This window comes from Elgaria multicarinata, chromosome 1, assembly GCF_023053635.1.
Source record: "Elgaria multicarinata webbii isolate HBS135686 ecotype San Diego chromosome 1, rElgMul1.1.pri, whole genome shotgun sequence".
In the NCBI taxonomy this organism is placed as follows: domain Eukaryota; kingdom Metazoa; phylum Chordata; class Lepidosauria; order Squamata; family Anguidae; genus Elgaria; species Elgaria multicarinata.
The window spans coordinates 210,606,759-210,623,741 of record NC_086171.1 but is presented as its reverse complement, the minus strand read 5'-3'; the positions used below and the strand labels follow the sequence as shown (position 1 = coordinate 210,623,741).

The window sequence follows — 16,983 nt, the reverse complement described above, 5'->3', positions numbered from 1 at the left end:
GCTTTTACACTTGCCAGTGGGACAGGATTGACTTTCCAGTAGCACCTGCCTTCTCAGGCTAGGAGGATTATGTGAGTCTCCTGGATAGAATTGCCTGCAAGTCCCTGATACATTTAGTAGTAGTGCTTGCTCTGCAGGGCTCCTGGTTTGAATCCCATGGCATCTAACAGTGGACTTAAGGACCACCTGGTAATGTGTGAGAGGCACTTTACACCTATAGAGAATAATTCTCTGCAGTTTTACAGCCTGCTAGCAAGATAGTTCTGTGTATAGTTCTATTGTCCACCACCCCCTACACACAACCTTTGCTGGTTTCTTGCAGTCAGAGCCTGCAGTCCGTTCTTTTGCCTCTTCTGAAGCAGATGATCAGGAAGTACCTGAAGAAAATTTTGAAGAAAGGAAGTACCCCGGGGAAATCACCTTAACAAACTTCAAACTTAAGTTTCTTTCCAAGGAGATCAAGAAAGAGCTACTTACGTGAGTCTTGCCACTTGGACTACATCTGGGAGGGGGCAAGAAGGAAGGAATAATTTTGCTGAAAGGGTAGAGGGGGGAATTCTTCAAGGTAAAAATCCAAGTTCATTGATGTTTCATACTGTGAGGGTCTTATTTAATCCAAACACTTCAAATCAAAAGCTTTAGAGAAACTTCATACTCTAGCTATTCCTGATTGTTGAGATGAAGTCTCATTCCATATAGTCTCCTGAAGCTGTGCCATGATTAAAGGTGAGGAGAGGGACACACACTCAACTAAAGCACCAGAATCTCAGGATTCATTAAAGTGACTATAAAAACCAAATTTCCCCGTACTTATTTCTTTTCATACTCAAACTACTCTTTCTAATGCAGTAGTGGCTAAAACAACCTTTTTCTGAACATACTGCTTCCTTGTTTACAAAGTGTCATGTTGCTTCCTGGGAATTGCATTTCCGAACTGTCCCACATTCTTGGAAGCATCCTGCACTGAGCGGCATCACTCTTGCCCTCCAAGCATTGTGGGGTAGAGTAGGTGGATAAATTAGAGACAGAAGGGACTTTTGTGTGCCTGCAGGATTGTGTGATTCACTAAGTAGTTCAAAATTTGGAATTCAGATTTTGAGATGCGGGTTTTCCAAGTGGAAACTGGAGAATATGCACATTTCTCCACAATTGAATTTAGCTATAATTTGAATATTGGAATGCCTTACAAATTGCAATGGTACATGATTGTTATACCTCTATATTTCAATAAACTTCCTGAAAGTGTTTGAAAGAGGGGGGAAGAGTTTTAAGGGGTTGTTCCCTCAAACTCAATTGTTTTAAATAAAAAGAGAATAACAAAATGTGATATTATCACCAATACATGCAAACTTACATACACATCATTATCTGCAAGTATTCCCAAACTTCTAAATTATCTTAGATATGAAAACCCAGCTTGAACTTTCAAAATGGAGTCTCCAATTGACTCTGTCTCCATGGTGTACTCCTCAAAACTATCTGATACATCCCTGGACCTATTATTATTATTATTATTAAATTCAGTGACGTGGTACAATAGACAATGGGAGAATGTAGAATCTCCAGATGGTTAGCGAAACAGAGTAAAAATTATTGAAATTAATAGCAGTGTCATGAGTACTAATGCTTCACAGAATTTTATGTTTTTTACAGAAATGATGTGAGCAGTTATTTATTATATTGGTAATCCAATTTTTTTCTTATCCTTTTATAAAAGAATGGACAATGACCATGCTTTCTGGCCAAGTAGTCCAGCCTTGATCCAAAAGAAAATGCTTGATTGCATAGGAGCACAAGCAAATTCAGGATCCCAGGATGTTTTTGACTTTCATGAAATGTCCTTGCCCCCCATTCCATCCCCAACTGGATGGAAAAAAAACAAAATATAACACTGATTGAAACAGATTCACATCTGAGAAAAAGTATTCTACATTTCTGGTTACAGTGAAACCACCAACCTAAAGCCACCTTGTCTGCCAAACTAGCGACACTAAACTTATTGCCAAACTACTGATGCTAAACCTGTTATTACAAATCATGTCTCTGCTGATATTGTTGTTGTATTTAAATTAGTAGGGTGGGGTGTTGATTTTCACTGGGATCATACTGTGTGGGAAGAGGAGCTCAGAGATGGGAAGAAAACAGAAACTCATGGGACATCTCACTAGTAGCGCAGTAAAAACAAACACAGAAACGTCAGGGCACACACACAATTATTTCAGGAGATACTGTGGATTCATATCAGAAATTTAGGGCACATTCATCCCAAAACTCAGGGAATTTCCAATAAAAGGAAAGACTGTTACAAAAGGACTTTGCAAAAATATGGTTTTTATGGAAACGAAACCTAGGATTGACAGAGATTGAGGAGAGTGTCATATGCCGCAACAGTGTTTGAGGCGCAGTGGCACCACAATAAATTCCCCGTGTAGATTGCCTGCTGAACTAAAAATCCCCCAAACAATTAGAACCAAACTCCCTTTGGCTCAAAAGCAGAGCTAATAGCAACTTGGGCAAACGAATATTTCGTTAGGACTATTGTAGAAGTAAAGATTAAACCTTCTCACCCTCCATACTGTGGTCCCAATGAAAATAGTCCCCACACCCGTATGTCTGCTAGTAATTAAAATAAAATAGCGGGCATGATTTGTAGTGACACATGTAGCATGGATCATGTCTAATTTGGCTCAATGCAGTTCTCCTGGCCTGTGGCGAAATCACATCTTTGAATCCTCACTCACATTAAAAACAGCCTCCCTACACAAAGAAGACTAGCACAGCAGGGCGAAAGGACCCAGTTTTAACCTACTTTAACCTAATGCTATCACACTGGTGATACCAGGAGGTGTAGATCTGATCAGTGCCTGGATGGAAGACCACTAGTAGCCCCCTGAAAGCTCTCTAAATGAATAACTTAATGTAATAATAACAAAATGTTGAATGATGTGCCCACTAATGAGGAATAAGGCACAGGGATTTACAAACATATGGGATTGCTAAAACCTTTGATTTCTCCTTATGTCATGGATGGCAAAGAAGTGACCTATTCTTTAAAAATACCTCAAGGAAGCGGATGTATAAAATTAAAACAATATTTAACAACTCAGGGACAAAAGCATATGATGTTTTTATATTTACCAATATTAATATGTTCTGAAATGTGGAGTTGTGCTTCTTTTAATCTCATTTTAGTGACTGTGGGAGCAAATCCAGGACTAGGATTAAATTTGGGGTTTGTATATCTAAAGTGTGATGTTGTGATGCCTCCTTTCCCATGGCTATATCAGAGGATCAGAGGCAATATGCCTCTGAATATCAGTGGCTGGAAAACACGACGAGGAGGGTGCTATGATTGTGCTCATGTCTACGCAAACAGAATGCTGGACTAGATAGATGATTATGAGGCAGGAAGAGAAATGTGCCACTCAGTAATCCCTGAGCTATTACTTGAAGAAACCACTTTTCCTCGCATCTAATCCTTGAGGAGGGTGGCATTGTTGAATTAGCATGGGCCTCATTAATATACAGCAACATGTAATAGAAAGGGAGGTGTCACCTACTTCCATTGGGAAACTCACCAGGTTCCTTGCGAGAACCACCCAATTGGCTCCTTAAATCAACTAAGTAGGGATGCCCACCCATGTATTTATCCTTAGGGAAGCATAGAGCAATGTACAGAGAAGAGAAGAGCTACCAGGAATCCCTAGCAATTCCTGCCCACCTATCCACCCTCTACTCTACCCATTGCTCTTTTGATGGTGGTGGACTTGACTCCATAATTATTTCTGGCCCAGGGGTGGCATATGATCTGCCCTACTCCAGCTAGCAGACTTCTCAAGTGTTTGATAGGAGTGGCTAGCTACAGGCTTCAGAGGTAAGGACAGAGTCAGCTGCAAGTTTGAGGGGGTCGCGAAACCTTCTATGGTTTTGCGACAATTTAATCTGGAAAGTTGCCAGCTATTTTAATTGGCCACAATGTTCTTGAAAAATACTAGATCTGGCACTCCATGGCATTCTGGGAAATTTTAAACGGTGGGCAGCTTCCCAGACCCAACAGCTGCCACCAGATAAGCCTACAGCCAGAGGAACGGTCAGGTAGGTGGCCCAAAACAGGTGTTAGTGCCAGTGGGCCCTGTGAGAGCCATAGGGCGCAGGAATTGCCCCAAAGCTGCTTTCAGTAAGCAGTTTCTTCCATCACACCCCATTTTTCTTGATCTCAAACAGCTCCCTCCCCATTCAAGACCACATTTCTCCCCCCCCCCCCGTTCCTACTTCTGCTTTTGCATCCTTGCATAGCTAAGTAACAGGTCTGACACCTTATGGGTCTAGACAATGAACATCTGCACAGTTATAGTCTACTTCTAACTCGGATCACCAGCATTATTATTTTTAATGGACATAGTAGTTAGAAAGGCTTGCCTCTTTGGTGCAGTGCAACAGCTAAGAATATTAGCTATGTTTTAAATCTCACCACAGGCACAATCTCATTGAGTGGACTGGGGCAAGCTACACTCTTTTAACTTCAGCATGCACACACACATACACAAGCAATATGTGGATAATACTGGCCTGTTTTCCATGGCTGTTGTTTATAAATGTCTGAGATAATGTACAAAGCTCCAACGTATTCTATAAGGCTATGGTATGGTGAAAACTGGTTCTCCAAAAGGCTGATCATCACAGTTTTCAGGCATAGTGCAATTTTGTCAACAAAATGCTCTTTGGAAAGAAAAGGGCAAGAAATCCAAGACCCAACGAGATGAGATGCTGAAGATCCATTATCAGATCTTCTATCTCCTGGGGGTGGGATCGGACAGTTGTTGGTTATTCCTTCCCCATCACTTTGTTTCAGAGCATAATAATATGTAGATATTCCTCAGGGATGGGAAACTAGCTTTGCATGGAGACCAGATGACACTCCCTCAGCCTTCTAGACCAAATAATATCAGTGTGATTGGCCACACCCACTGCTGTCATTCAGTCCATGACTGACATGCCATCTGGAGCAGTCCCCGCTGGCATCTTGAATGGAGTGGCATTGCTTGCCCTGCACCAGGAAAGGTAAAGCTAGCAGGAAGAAGAATCCCCACTGTTATCTCTGATGACTGTGGAGATTCCCTTCCCTGCTAGCCTTCAGGTGTGGGGCCTTGGGGAGGGCCTTGCCTGTGTCCCTGTGGACCGAATGGGTGAATGTGGCCCATGGGACAGAGGTTCCCCATCCCTGCATAAGGTCAAATTAGACCTGATGGCAACAGAACCCATGTGTAAAATTGGTTTCACCACTGATTTCCTATACAGCTGAAGAGCTGGGGTTATTTAAAGTGTGTTATGGGCAGATGTGAAGTGGGGAGCTGAGACTATCCCCCAATCACTTTGTTTAATAAGTTTCTCTCTCTCTCAGTGAGGCTCCATGATGAGAACTAGCCCCCACAAGGAAGGGGAGCCCAAAAAGGAAGGAGAGAGAGAGAGAGAGAGAGAGAGAGAGAGAGAGAGAGAGAGAGAGAGTCAGTCAGTCAGTCAGTCAGTTTTGGTAGAATGCAAATACATGGGACAGTTAAGGTGCCTCACATGGATATCTGAAACTACTGGATACCGAGTTTGATTTTTGGTTCATCCAGCCTGTAACGCTGACAGTGGCAGCAGCTTTCTAAGGGATTCAGTCAGAAATCTTTCCAGAAATCTAGCCCTTCTATCTAAGAACCGTTTGGGTGGGGAAGTGGGAAAATTGAACCCAAAGCCGTGTCCATGCCAAGCATATATGCCACTGAGCCACCCACAGCAGACCTCTTTCTCAGCCTTCAGCCCTTAATGCTGTGCTTTAATTACACCCCGCTTTTCCATTTTATAGGGCGGTATAAAAAATGTAATAAATGTGAATATATGAAAGAGCAGTGTTGGATCCTGTCTCTATGAGTGTTACCCTCTTAGTGAGTTGTTATAAACTATCAAATTGTACTTGATGTGCATTCCAAGGGCAAATATTCATTTGCCTCAAAAGACTATACTTATGTGTATTTTGAAAACAGGCTGAAATCAAGCAAAACAAGCAAATCTACCCGTTATTTCTGCTTCCAAAGAGATGCTGGCTCATTCACCCGACTCATGCGCTTTGCTCCAAAATATCCATATAATAAAAGGTACACTGAAATGAAAATCTTATGAACTGCAAACAACATAAAGGTCTTATGTACTGGAACTGATAGAAATTGCCACTTTCATTTCAGTGAACTCTTTAAAATGATAGTATTAATGTTCTATGTTTTTGGGTTTTGCATCGTATTATTCTGATATTGTAAGCCAGCTAAAGAGCTCTTTTGAGAACTGAAAGACAGGATACAAACAATTTCATAAATAAATAAATAAATAAATATTTTTGTAACTCATATACAATGAAGCTATTCTTTTCAGATTCAGTAATTGGCTTAAAGATTGTTCATTTCTTTATTATTTGTAAATTCTGGGGGGAAATCGCATAGGACTTTCTGCAAATTTGAAATTACAGATTTGGTGGCATTTGGAGAATGCAAAAAAATAAGGAAAGGAAAGAAGAGCAAATCCTTTTGTTAGATTCCAAACCTGCCAGAAGATAGATAGATAGATAGATAGATATCACCTGAAACATTGTTTGTTTAAGCCAGATCAATCAAATGAATTGGCTTTAGATGACACAGCATGCCAGAGTAATTCTGCTGTGCTCCATTTCGTATATAGCCAGGGCTATTTGTGTTCCACCATTCCATGGCACCACTGTGCAAGCATGGATTTCAAAGCTTTTAGCCCTTATGCTCACAAAAATCAGCAGCAGCAATGATGGTGATGCTTATAACAATACCCAACTGCCACCACCAACTGGCATCTAGAAAGAAGGGACACTGTGCACATAGGTGAGCCACTAACAAGGGGCAGCTGTGAAGTGTTGGAGTCCAGTTTAAGCTCGTATAATGCAGATATGCTCTTGCACAGGGGTTTAAAACATCTAGATTTGCTTATATTTCTACATTCACTCAAGGCTCATCAGTCCTGCCACTCCCACAATACTTTCCTTCAGCTCTATATAATAATAATAATAATAATAACAACAGCAACACAAATTTATATTGCACTCTATACCAGAGCACATTCCGATTAACCAAAACATACAAGGCACAGCAATATAAGCAAAAATCAATAAATACACTTTAGTTAAACTACTAAACCAAAATGAAACTAATTCAAACCAATTAAAACAACCAAACTCAAAAGCAAATCGATTGTTCTTCACGCCATATGCCAACACCTATGGCTCTGACTCAAACAAATAGGTTTTTTCAGGCCTCATCTATATTTGTCCAGTTCTGGTTCCGTAAGAAGGTGTAGAGTTACATAGTCGTGGTACGAGATGGGAAACTTACCCAAATCTCCTACCTGCTCCATCTCAACTTGGCTCATGCAAGCCCCTCCTTTCAACCACGTCAGCTAAAGAGAACTTCCATATTCAAAGATGCTAGATCTCTAAACATTAGATGCTGGGGTCAAACTAGAGGGGAATGCTTGCAAGCTTCCCATAGCCATTTGGCTGGCCCCTGCCATAAACCAAATAACAACCTAGATAAAACACAAACAAACAAATACAGTTCTCCCATTTCCAGCTCTAAAAAAAAACCCAGGAGAACACATGTGTGGCATTTTAAAAATGGGCAGCTGCTATCCATTTAGCAGCTACTCAATATGATGAACCAGCCTGTCTCATAGAATCAAAGAATAGCAGAGTTGGATTCCTCCTAGGATTCCTCTTCCATGAGCCATTATTAAACATCTCAGCTGTATTCTTAGGGATCAGACCCTGCAATTCCCATCATACAGTCGCCCTGGTGCCAGCACTTCAGAGCTTCTGGCCATCTTTAGGTTAAAAGAGAAATCACAGTATTTATTAAATAATTATGGATACTCATATACCACTCTTCAATCAACTTCCCAAGGAGGATTTTACATGATAATGGAGAAATACAACAAAACAGTTAAAATAACAATACCAGTAAACACAAAAACTAACAAGGCAGCAGATCTTAAAGCAACACTAAATAGTCAACTGAATAAAATGGCTAAAAAGCTTGGGAAATTAATTAGATCTTTGCCTGGCAGAGAACTTTTCTGGGAAGAGCATTCCAAAATTAGGGTGCCACCACAGAGAAGACTCTCCGCCTGGTAGCCATCGGCCTCACCTCAGGAGGCCTTTATTGAAGATCTTCAATGCATGAGGCATTAATTCAAGTAACTTGGTCCAAAGCCATAAAAGTTATTGCACATTGGGGTGGGGTTTTTTTGGGGTGTCTTTAGCATTGTAGTCAGCCAATTATTCCCACACACACCCCTTGAGATGGTGGTTCAGCATACTGTGTTCAATAAATATAGCTAAAAACATATAATAGTTCCGGCCAGATGGCAAATTCCTAATCTCAGGAACATGGCCATCTCTATAAAGGGGCTTATGAGCAACTTAAAGAAGCGTGATTGGACTTCTAGATATCCCTACAAGCTCTTCAGTAATTTTTTCTCCCAATTTCTACGGAAGAAGGATTTTCTTCTCCCTTTTTATATTTTTAAATTTTTTTACATATGCATGAATCTTACTGGTTTCTTTATTTTTTTTGCCACTCACGTTTTTTTCCCCATAATTATTTTTGTTCAGTTGCCCTACCCCAGGCTGTGATGGCAGCGGACACATCACGGGGAATTATGCTTCTCACCGCAGGTTAGTTGACCTTACCTACCCTACTCTTTCAGGCTCTGACAGTCTCTTAAAGATCTCTTTTAAAAAAAAATAGTGTGGATACTTGGTTCTATTCCCTCTTCCCCTTTCTTTTACCTCCCCTACTTTTTTTTTTTTTTTTTAGCTTACCCAAATATTCCATCTCTTCTTTTTCAGCCTTTCTGGTTGCCCTCTTGCTGACAAGAGCCTCAGAAATCTCATGGCTGCCCACTCTGCTGACCTCAAGTATGTTTGCGCTGAACTTGAATCTCTCTCTCTCCTTTTCGCTACCACTTTGGCTTCTTCTTCCTTTCCCCTGCACTTTTCCTTTAGAAAAAGCCAATCAGAAACCTGTCTGTGAGTCAAATTTATCCTGAACTGGTGGCAAATGAACAATATTGGGTTGGGAGGGGACATGTTGAAGAGTATTTTGTTAGTAGGAAAAATTGGCTTGAAACTTCTATATAGGTCCTTTTGAACCCCAGGCAGATTTTTATTGGCAATCATGGAGACATGCTATTCCCCTTTTTCTCCCACTTCTCTCTTGATGATCTTCTAGAGATTGCAACATTGGCAGCAGTGTCCTTGGATAATAAAAAGTGCACCATTTTTGTTAGATGGGTTAATAACCTATCTGCCACGTGCTGAGAGAACAGGGAAGTTACTGGTCTGAGATGGGGAATTTGCCTAAGCTTTCAAGTTCTTCATCAAAGAGGGGAACCTTGTCTCTTCTTCTCTTGTCTGAGGAACAGCTCTGTGAGGCGTGAAAGTTTGTATCAATTCTCCCAAAGAAAGATGACATTGCTTTTGTCGTCACGTTAACAATAAATGAATGACTGCTCAAACTTTCCCAAACTGTTATACAAAGTTGCTATCTAGTAGAATCAGGTTAATTGCACTTAAGATGCATGTTAACTTTTAGGCAGAATTCCATTTGAAGAAGAATTTTGATGGGGATTTGAGAGAGAGAGATCATTCATTCTTCAAGCATGAATCTAACTGGCTCCAATAAGCCAATAAAAGCTGACATTTGGTTGTATTTCTGTCAGTACAACCTGACAGTCCAATTTTCAGATTAACCTGAACGGTTGCTTCACATTAACAGTTGCTTTAACTCTCAGTGGGGATCAATTAACATGATTACTTTTGGGGCTTATTTTCCATCCATTATGACTTTTGTGGTTGTTGTTCAGCCTGAACTGAACATTCAATTGGCTGTAGCAGCCATCCAGCCCTTCTCCTACAGGTTTAGCTCATAATCTATTATTCTATCATAAAATATCCGTATAAAATATTTGATTTGCCATGGCATACTAAATCTGGGCTGGTGATGGAGCAGTTCAAGAACTTACACCTTAATATTCAATCTAGGCAAACATGAGGGGGGACAGTCAGCATGGATGGAGAATGAATCTAAAAAGTGCTCATGTGAATCAGTTCAGAGACAAGAGCTAAGGTGAAAATGTCCAGAAGCACAGAACAAAGAGGAGTATCTATGCTTAGTCTATCACACCGAGGATGAATGCTTCCTCTAGAAAGCAGAGCAGAGGACAGCTGTGGTAAATATTCATCCATCCTAATACTAACCATGCTTACTTGAAAGTAAGTACCATTTGGTGGGATTTGCTTCCAAGTAATTTGATTTGGAATGCAGCCTTCAAATTATACTTCTCTTTGTGGGGGGGGGGGAATGATGTATAGTTTTAATATACTCCTAAAGTGTGTATGGATATTACAAAAATGAGGGCCCCACTCTTCAATTATCACAAAAAATGTACATGAATACTTGTTCACTTATCTGCACATGAACATAATCTATGGTTAAAAATCCAGATATAACTGAACTTTGCTGCAGTCCAGAATGTGCCAAATGCAGCTTACCTTGAAGCCAGGCTGTTCAAAACAGCTGTTTAGCACATTCCTGAGTTATTGTTTTCCTTTTCACAATGGCAGAATTTCACACATTGTATACATCTCATTTCCCCAGAAAGGTAAGTTCTTGCCATCCTGGTAGATTTCTTTTTCCACCCAAAAATGTCTGACAGGATATATAATAGCACTGAGGGGGAAATGAAGTGGATCACAATTCTATGCACATTAGAGTTCATTCATAAAGGCTCTGACTGTGACATACCTCCCCTCTCCCCTCCCAATGCTCATCATTGCAACATTAAGTGCTGACGTGCATGTGTGAATGTACCATCAGATCAAGCATCGCAGACAGAACTTTCATATCCGCCACAAACCAATCCTTTCCGGTGGTGTCACTTCACTCATTCAGCTAAGAGCCATCAAATGTTAACATATCACAAATTGTGGGAAATCATTGTTCTTTATACATAGAATCATAGAATAGTAGAGTTGGAAGGGGCCTCTAAGGCCATCGAGTCCAACCCCCTGCTCATTGCATGAATCTACCTAAAAGCATCCCTGACAGATGGCTGTCCAGCTGCCTCTTGAAGGCCTCCAGTGTGGGAGAGCCTACAACCTCCCTAGGTCATGGGTTCCATTGTCCTACTGCTCTAACAGTCAGGAATTTTTTGCCGGGGTGAACTGCATGCATGGGGTGAACTGGCCCCAACTCAAACCAAGCTCCATGAACTGCCAAGTGTCTTAATGAGGTGTTAATTACTCTAGTGGAGCTGTGAATGGTTGCTAAAGAAGCCTGAATAGCTGCTGTTCAAGCACTGAAGTGCAAATGGAGGCAGAGATTGGTTCATGTGTAAATGGAGTGTGTCCAAATTATTACTATCCTCAAGTCTCCCATCAGCCTTGATCACATCCTGTCTTCAAGATTCTGCATGAGATTTTACATCAGTCTTAAAGTGGTAAATATTTGATTACAGTTCTAGAAAACAAGTCCCCAAATAATTAGCCCAGTGTAGTCTGCACCTCTTCCACTTGTAATATTTTCTATGCAACATTTTTCCTGCCAATGTATTCTTATAATCAGGAAAGTGGAACTAGTGTCGTGATTTCTCATTACAAAGCTGAAATGGAGGAAGGCGTTTGGATAAAATAAGAGCAGACCTGAAACTGTGAACTGAATTAAATTCAATTTCCCAGCCTCCCTTGGAAGATGGAAAAAGTTTAGTCTTTTGCCTTTGGTTCAACGCGGAGTTTGTTTCAGTGCATTTTCTGTCAAGATACACGTTGCTGCCATGCATCTTTCACTTACTCACATCAGAGGTAGTGGAAAGGTTCATGAAATCTAAAGAATCGGGTCACAACGCTAGGAGTTAGACATGATGATATTCTTGGATAAAAGAAAGCAAAAATAAAGGTCTGGGAACCCTGGATTTTATGAGTATATATAAGAATACACGTGGGCCTCACTTGTTGATGAGTATATCATAGAATCATAGAATAGCAGAGTTGGAAGGGGCCTACAAGGCCATCGAGTCCAACCCCCTGCTCAATGTAGGAATCCACCCTAAAGCATCCCTGACAGATTGTTGTCCAGCTGCCTCTTGAATGCCTCTAGTGTGGGAGAGCCCACAACCTCCCTAGGTAGCTGATTCCATTGTCGCACTGCTCTAACAGTCAGGAAGTTTTTCCTGATGTCCAGCCGGAATCTGGCTTCCTTTAACTTGAGCCCGTTATTCTGTGTCCTGCACTCTGGGAGGATCGAGAAGAGATCCTGGCCCTCCTCTGTGTGACAACCTTTTAAGTATTTGAAGACTGCTATCATGTCTCCCTACTACTCAACACTACTTCTTCAGTAGATAGAAAGCTAAAATTTGGCATACCTGTAGTCAAACACCCTGATTTTTATCTGTCTCCTTCAAAACTCAAAGCACAAAATCTGACTCATGACATCTACCAGCACTCCAGGATAAGGAAGCCAAACAAGAAACCATGACACAGGAGATGCAGCAGATCAGATCTCTCATTGTGTTTCTAGTTTTAGCTAAACGTAGTTGCAGCCCCCTCCGCACAGATAGATTGGGGAAGTGGCCCCAGCAGGTGGGTTTGACCATTTATGGCTACGCTATTTCCCTGAACTAATATCCCCCACTACTGTTGCTCTTTGCCCCACTGGGGAATACAGGTGAATTTTCCCCATCAGGGCAAATGGCAGCTTGTGAATGGAGAGCAAGATTTATATCAATGCAATGGCATGGGGTGGGGGAGAGGTTACGCTCCCCTCTCCTAGCACCACTAACCAAATCAAATTCAGAGGACTATGTGATAACAGAAACTTCAGAAAATCTAATCACAGTACTCCTGCACCTCACCTGTTTTGGCCCAGAGATCAGTTTGTTTTCATAGACTAGTGAACATAACACAATATCTACCGTTATTTTAATTTCTTAAAGGAGGAGTCAAAGCTCAGCTTTGCATGCAAAAGAGCAGAGGTTCAGTGCCTGGCTTCTCCAATTACAAAAAGAATCAGGTAGCGAGTGATGGGGGAAGATATTTGGTAGAGACTCTAGAGAGCAGCTGCCAATCACAGATAATACTTGGCTAGACAGAAATATAATCTGACCTACTATACTGTAAGGCAGTTTCCTATAGTCTTAAATGCAGCCTGTCAAACATGTGGTCCCTAGACTGCCCATAGAGCACCAACTATATAATACACTTCACCCAGGCTGCAGAAGCAGGAGATTTATGAAACACTTGGCTGAAACACAGGGTTGGTGTTTGATGTATCATGATCAGCCTGAGAGGTGTGAGCTTGGCAGGCCTAGTGTAATCAAATCAGATACTGAAGCGAGTTCAGAGGTTCTGATGTTCAAGGGTAGTTGATCATGCAAAACAGAGCCATTGTATTTATGGTGGCTTGATCTTTCACATCTAGCCATAAATCACAAATGACAAAGCACCAGTACTTCTATATCCAGCGTTAGTATAATGTAGCTACTTTAGGGACAGATTCAACTATCTGCATCCTTGACAACAATATTCAAGAAAGGACAACAACAACAACAACACCTCACAGTCTCTTTTTGGGATGCAGTATTAACATCTGTCAAATGCAGAGAAAGCAGCAAATCCTAATAAGTATTCATGACAGTCAACATTTTTATATAAATTACACTGGAGAAGCAAAAGAAAAATAGGAAAATGCAATCATGCTAAATTTAAACAAAAGTGTTTAAAAATAAAACCACTCACAAGATATGCTTCTCAAAACTTGACTCTGCAGTGCAGAGCACTACATCTTTAAAGAGGATGGCAAAGTAGGGAAATGTTCCATCACAAATTTCAAGTTCTGCTGGTAGTTTTGTTTGAGCTTTTCTACATGAGGCTGTTAATCCACTGTATCTACTTTTGGTTTTGTCACAGAGCTAAGATCCGAGCGCTACACAAAGAACGTTTCCTTTCTTGCTTTTCTTCTACATAACCTCTAGGTGGCACTGTGTTTCAGTGGAATAGAAGGGGGAAATGGGGGGGAAAGCATTTTCTTTCATTTTTACAAATAAATACTGCATTTTCCCTGCTCTAAAAATATTTGCCAAACGTGCTCTTTAGACTTTAGAAGCGAAACTGGAAAGTCACAACGTTGTCTAAAGAACCATAAACACCCGTGAATAGGGAATGATGAGTTAACAATAAAATTCTCATGTGGAAAAGCTCTTTGGGGAGCGTGTAACTATTTTGTACAATTGAATATAAGCTGTTTACTTACCTTCACATTTGAATTCAGTAATGATAAATGCGGGGAAATTGTTGAATTTTTCATTCCAGTACTATTTTTAGTCCTCATTTTCATCATGTTTCCCATCTCCATTTTAGAGCACAACAATGGTGAAGTGAATAGGAATGTGTATCCACTTCTGATTTGAGGTTTTGTTTTTTCTTCCCTGTGGTACTGGTTGATCTGCTAGATATATGCAATGTCGCCTGGAAATCCATATGTCTTCAGTGACAAATTATTATGATACTATCTTAAGGGGGGAAATATGGTACAACAATTAATTGTGGAATCACAGATTGATTTATCCTTACTTTTCTGTAGAATCTGAAGGCAAACACGGGTGTTGCCATATTGATGTCAGCTGGATCTTCCTGGAAGGAGATTTACCTCAGTGTTAAAATCAGTTTTCAGTTTCAATCCTCAGCTACTCCTTTTTCTCTTCTCGTTACTCAGGTGCCCAACTCCCGGCTGTGATGGCTCTGGCCACATAACTGGAAATTATGCATCACATAGGAGGTGAGTTGCATATGTATGTGGGGAAGTGAGAGGAGTTAGAAAGATGGAAGCTTTTTGGGAGAAGGGGAGAAATTGGGGAAGGTCAAATGAGAATAAAGGGAAGACTTTAGGTGTGGGGACAGTGACTGAAAGGAGAGAGAAGTGAGTACAAAACTGGGACCTTAAGGATAAGAGTGGGCTATTTTTAGGGGAGAGGTGAAAATGAGCATTGAGGGGAAATCCCTGTAGCTGTATTTTGTAGTTTGGCGGTGCTCTTGGATCCAGAACTGTCACTTGAGGCACAAGTGAACTCAGTGGCAAGGAACACCTTTTATCAGCTTAAGCTGATATTCCAACTGTGCCCTTATCTGAACAGAGATAGCCTAGCTACAGTTATCCATGCTGTCATAACCTCTCGTTTGGATTACTGCAATGCATTATACGTGGGGGTGCCTTTGAAAATGGTCTGGAAACTTCAACTGGTATAAAACAGGGCAGCACGTTTACTAACAGGGACTGGCCAATGAGACCACATCACGCCAGTCCATTTCCAGCTTCACTGGCTGCCAGTCCAGGTCCAGTCCCAATTCAAATACCGCATATTAACATTTAAAGCCCTAAACAGCTTGGGGCCAGGCTATCTGAGGGAACGCCTCTTCCCATATGTACCTGCCCGGATCCTAAGGTCATCCTCAGGGGTCCTTCTCTGTGAGCCCCTGCCAAAGGAAGTGAGGCAGGTGGCTACCAGGAGGGCCTTCTCTGCTGTGGCACCCCGGCTGTGGAATGAGCTCCCTAAGGAGGTTCGCTTGGCACCTACACTATATTCTTTCAGATGCCAGGTGAAGACCTTTTTATTCTCTCAACATTTTAACAGTCTATAAATTAATTTAAACTTGGCTGTTTTAAATTTGTATTTTAAATTTGTATTTCTGCTGCTTTTATCCTGGTTGTGCTTTTATATTGTATTTTATATCATGTTTTTATACTGTTTGTTTTATACTTTGAATGGTTTTAATTTTTGTGAACTGCCCAGAGAGCTTCAGCTATTGGGCGGTATAAAAATGCAATAAAAAAATAAATAAAATAGTGAGTTCCCCAAATCCTGGCACAAGTTGGAAACTTTCCAAGCACATATGTGTGAAAGTGACTGAAACAACTGGAAAGTAAAGCAATGTTGCCAGATGTGCAAGAATCCTTGCCTGTATGCAAGAATCAAGATCCCCTGTACAATATACAAGATCTTCTGCATTCTTGTGTGCAAATGTACGAGGATTCAGAGATGTCCCATCCTGCTCAAACTTTGGCTCTGCTTATCTATCACGAAGGCAACCTGGCATGGCCAGCAAACCTCAAGTAACAGCAAGAATAGGAGAACATGCTGAATGCCTGGAGGATGGTTTTTCCTCTTATTAGTACAAAACCAAAGAGAATTCCTGAGGTTATTTGGGGGAAAGAGCTGAAAGAAGGGAGGAACCCCCACCCACCCACATACAGAGATTTAAAAACTGGGTGCAGGAGGCAGCTTTCGTTGGGGTTTTCCCTCCCTAGTATGAGACTTGTGAGCAAAAACTGAGAATTTTACTCTAGAATAAACAGATGTTACTTTAGGGCTCCCAATTTTCATTGGGACTCCAGCTTGGGCGTAAGGGGGATTTTAAGAGATGGATTGGGGCCCTTTTGCCTGCTGTAGAACAGAAGATGTACCTGCTATACAGAGATTTAAAGTAATGTCTATTTGGGGCCTAAAGATAAGGGTTCCAAACAGATAATTGGGCAACAGTGAGGCAAAGGGAGTATATGAGAATCATGAGCAAAAGCTGAATATTTTGAGACATAATTAGGCTGACCATATGAAAAGGAGGACAGGGCTCCTGTAACTTTAACAGTTGCATAGAAAAGAGAATTTCAGCAGGTGTCATCTGTATATATGGAGAACCTAGTGAAATTCCCTCTTCACAACAGTTAAAGGTACAGAAGCTATACTAGCGTGACCAGATTTGAAACAGGGCAGGGTTCCTGCAGCTTTCACTGTCGTGATAAAGAGGAAATTTCACCAGGTTCTCCACATATACAAATGACACCTGCTGAAATTTCCTTTTCAATACAACTGTTAAAC

At 41.0% G+C, this 16,983-nt stretch overlaps 1 protein-coding gene across 1 annotated transcript in view; it reads left to right on the top strand.

Moving 5' to 3' along the window:
• The window catches only part of MYT1 (myelin transcription factor 1), a 116,901-nt gene that overhangs the window by 57,234 nt on the left and 42,684 nt on the right, over positions 1-16,983 (top strand). Inside the window, exons 13-16 of the mRNA XM_063120970.1 lie at positions 323-477; positions 8,669-8,731; positions 8,906-8,974; positions 14,826-14,888. Coding sequence (XP_062977040.1) covers positions 323-477; positions 8,669-8,731; positions 8,906-8,974; positions 14,826-14,888 — 350 coding nt within the window. The remainder of the gene's footprint in view (positions 1-322; positions 478-8,668; positions 8,732-8,905; positions 8,975-14,825; positions 14,889-16,983) is intronic.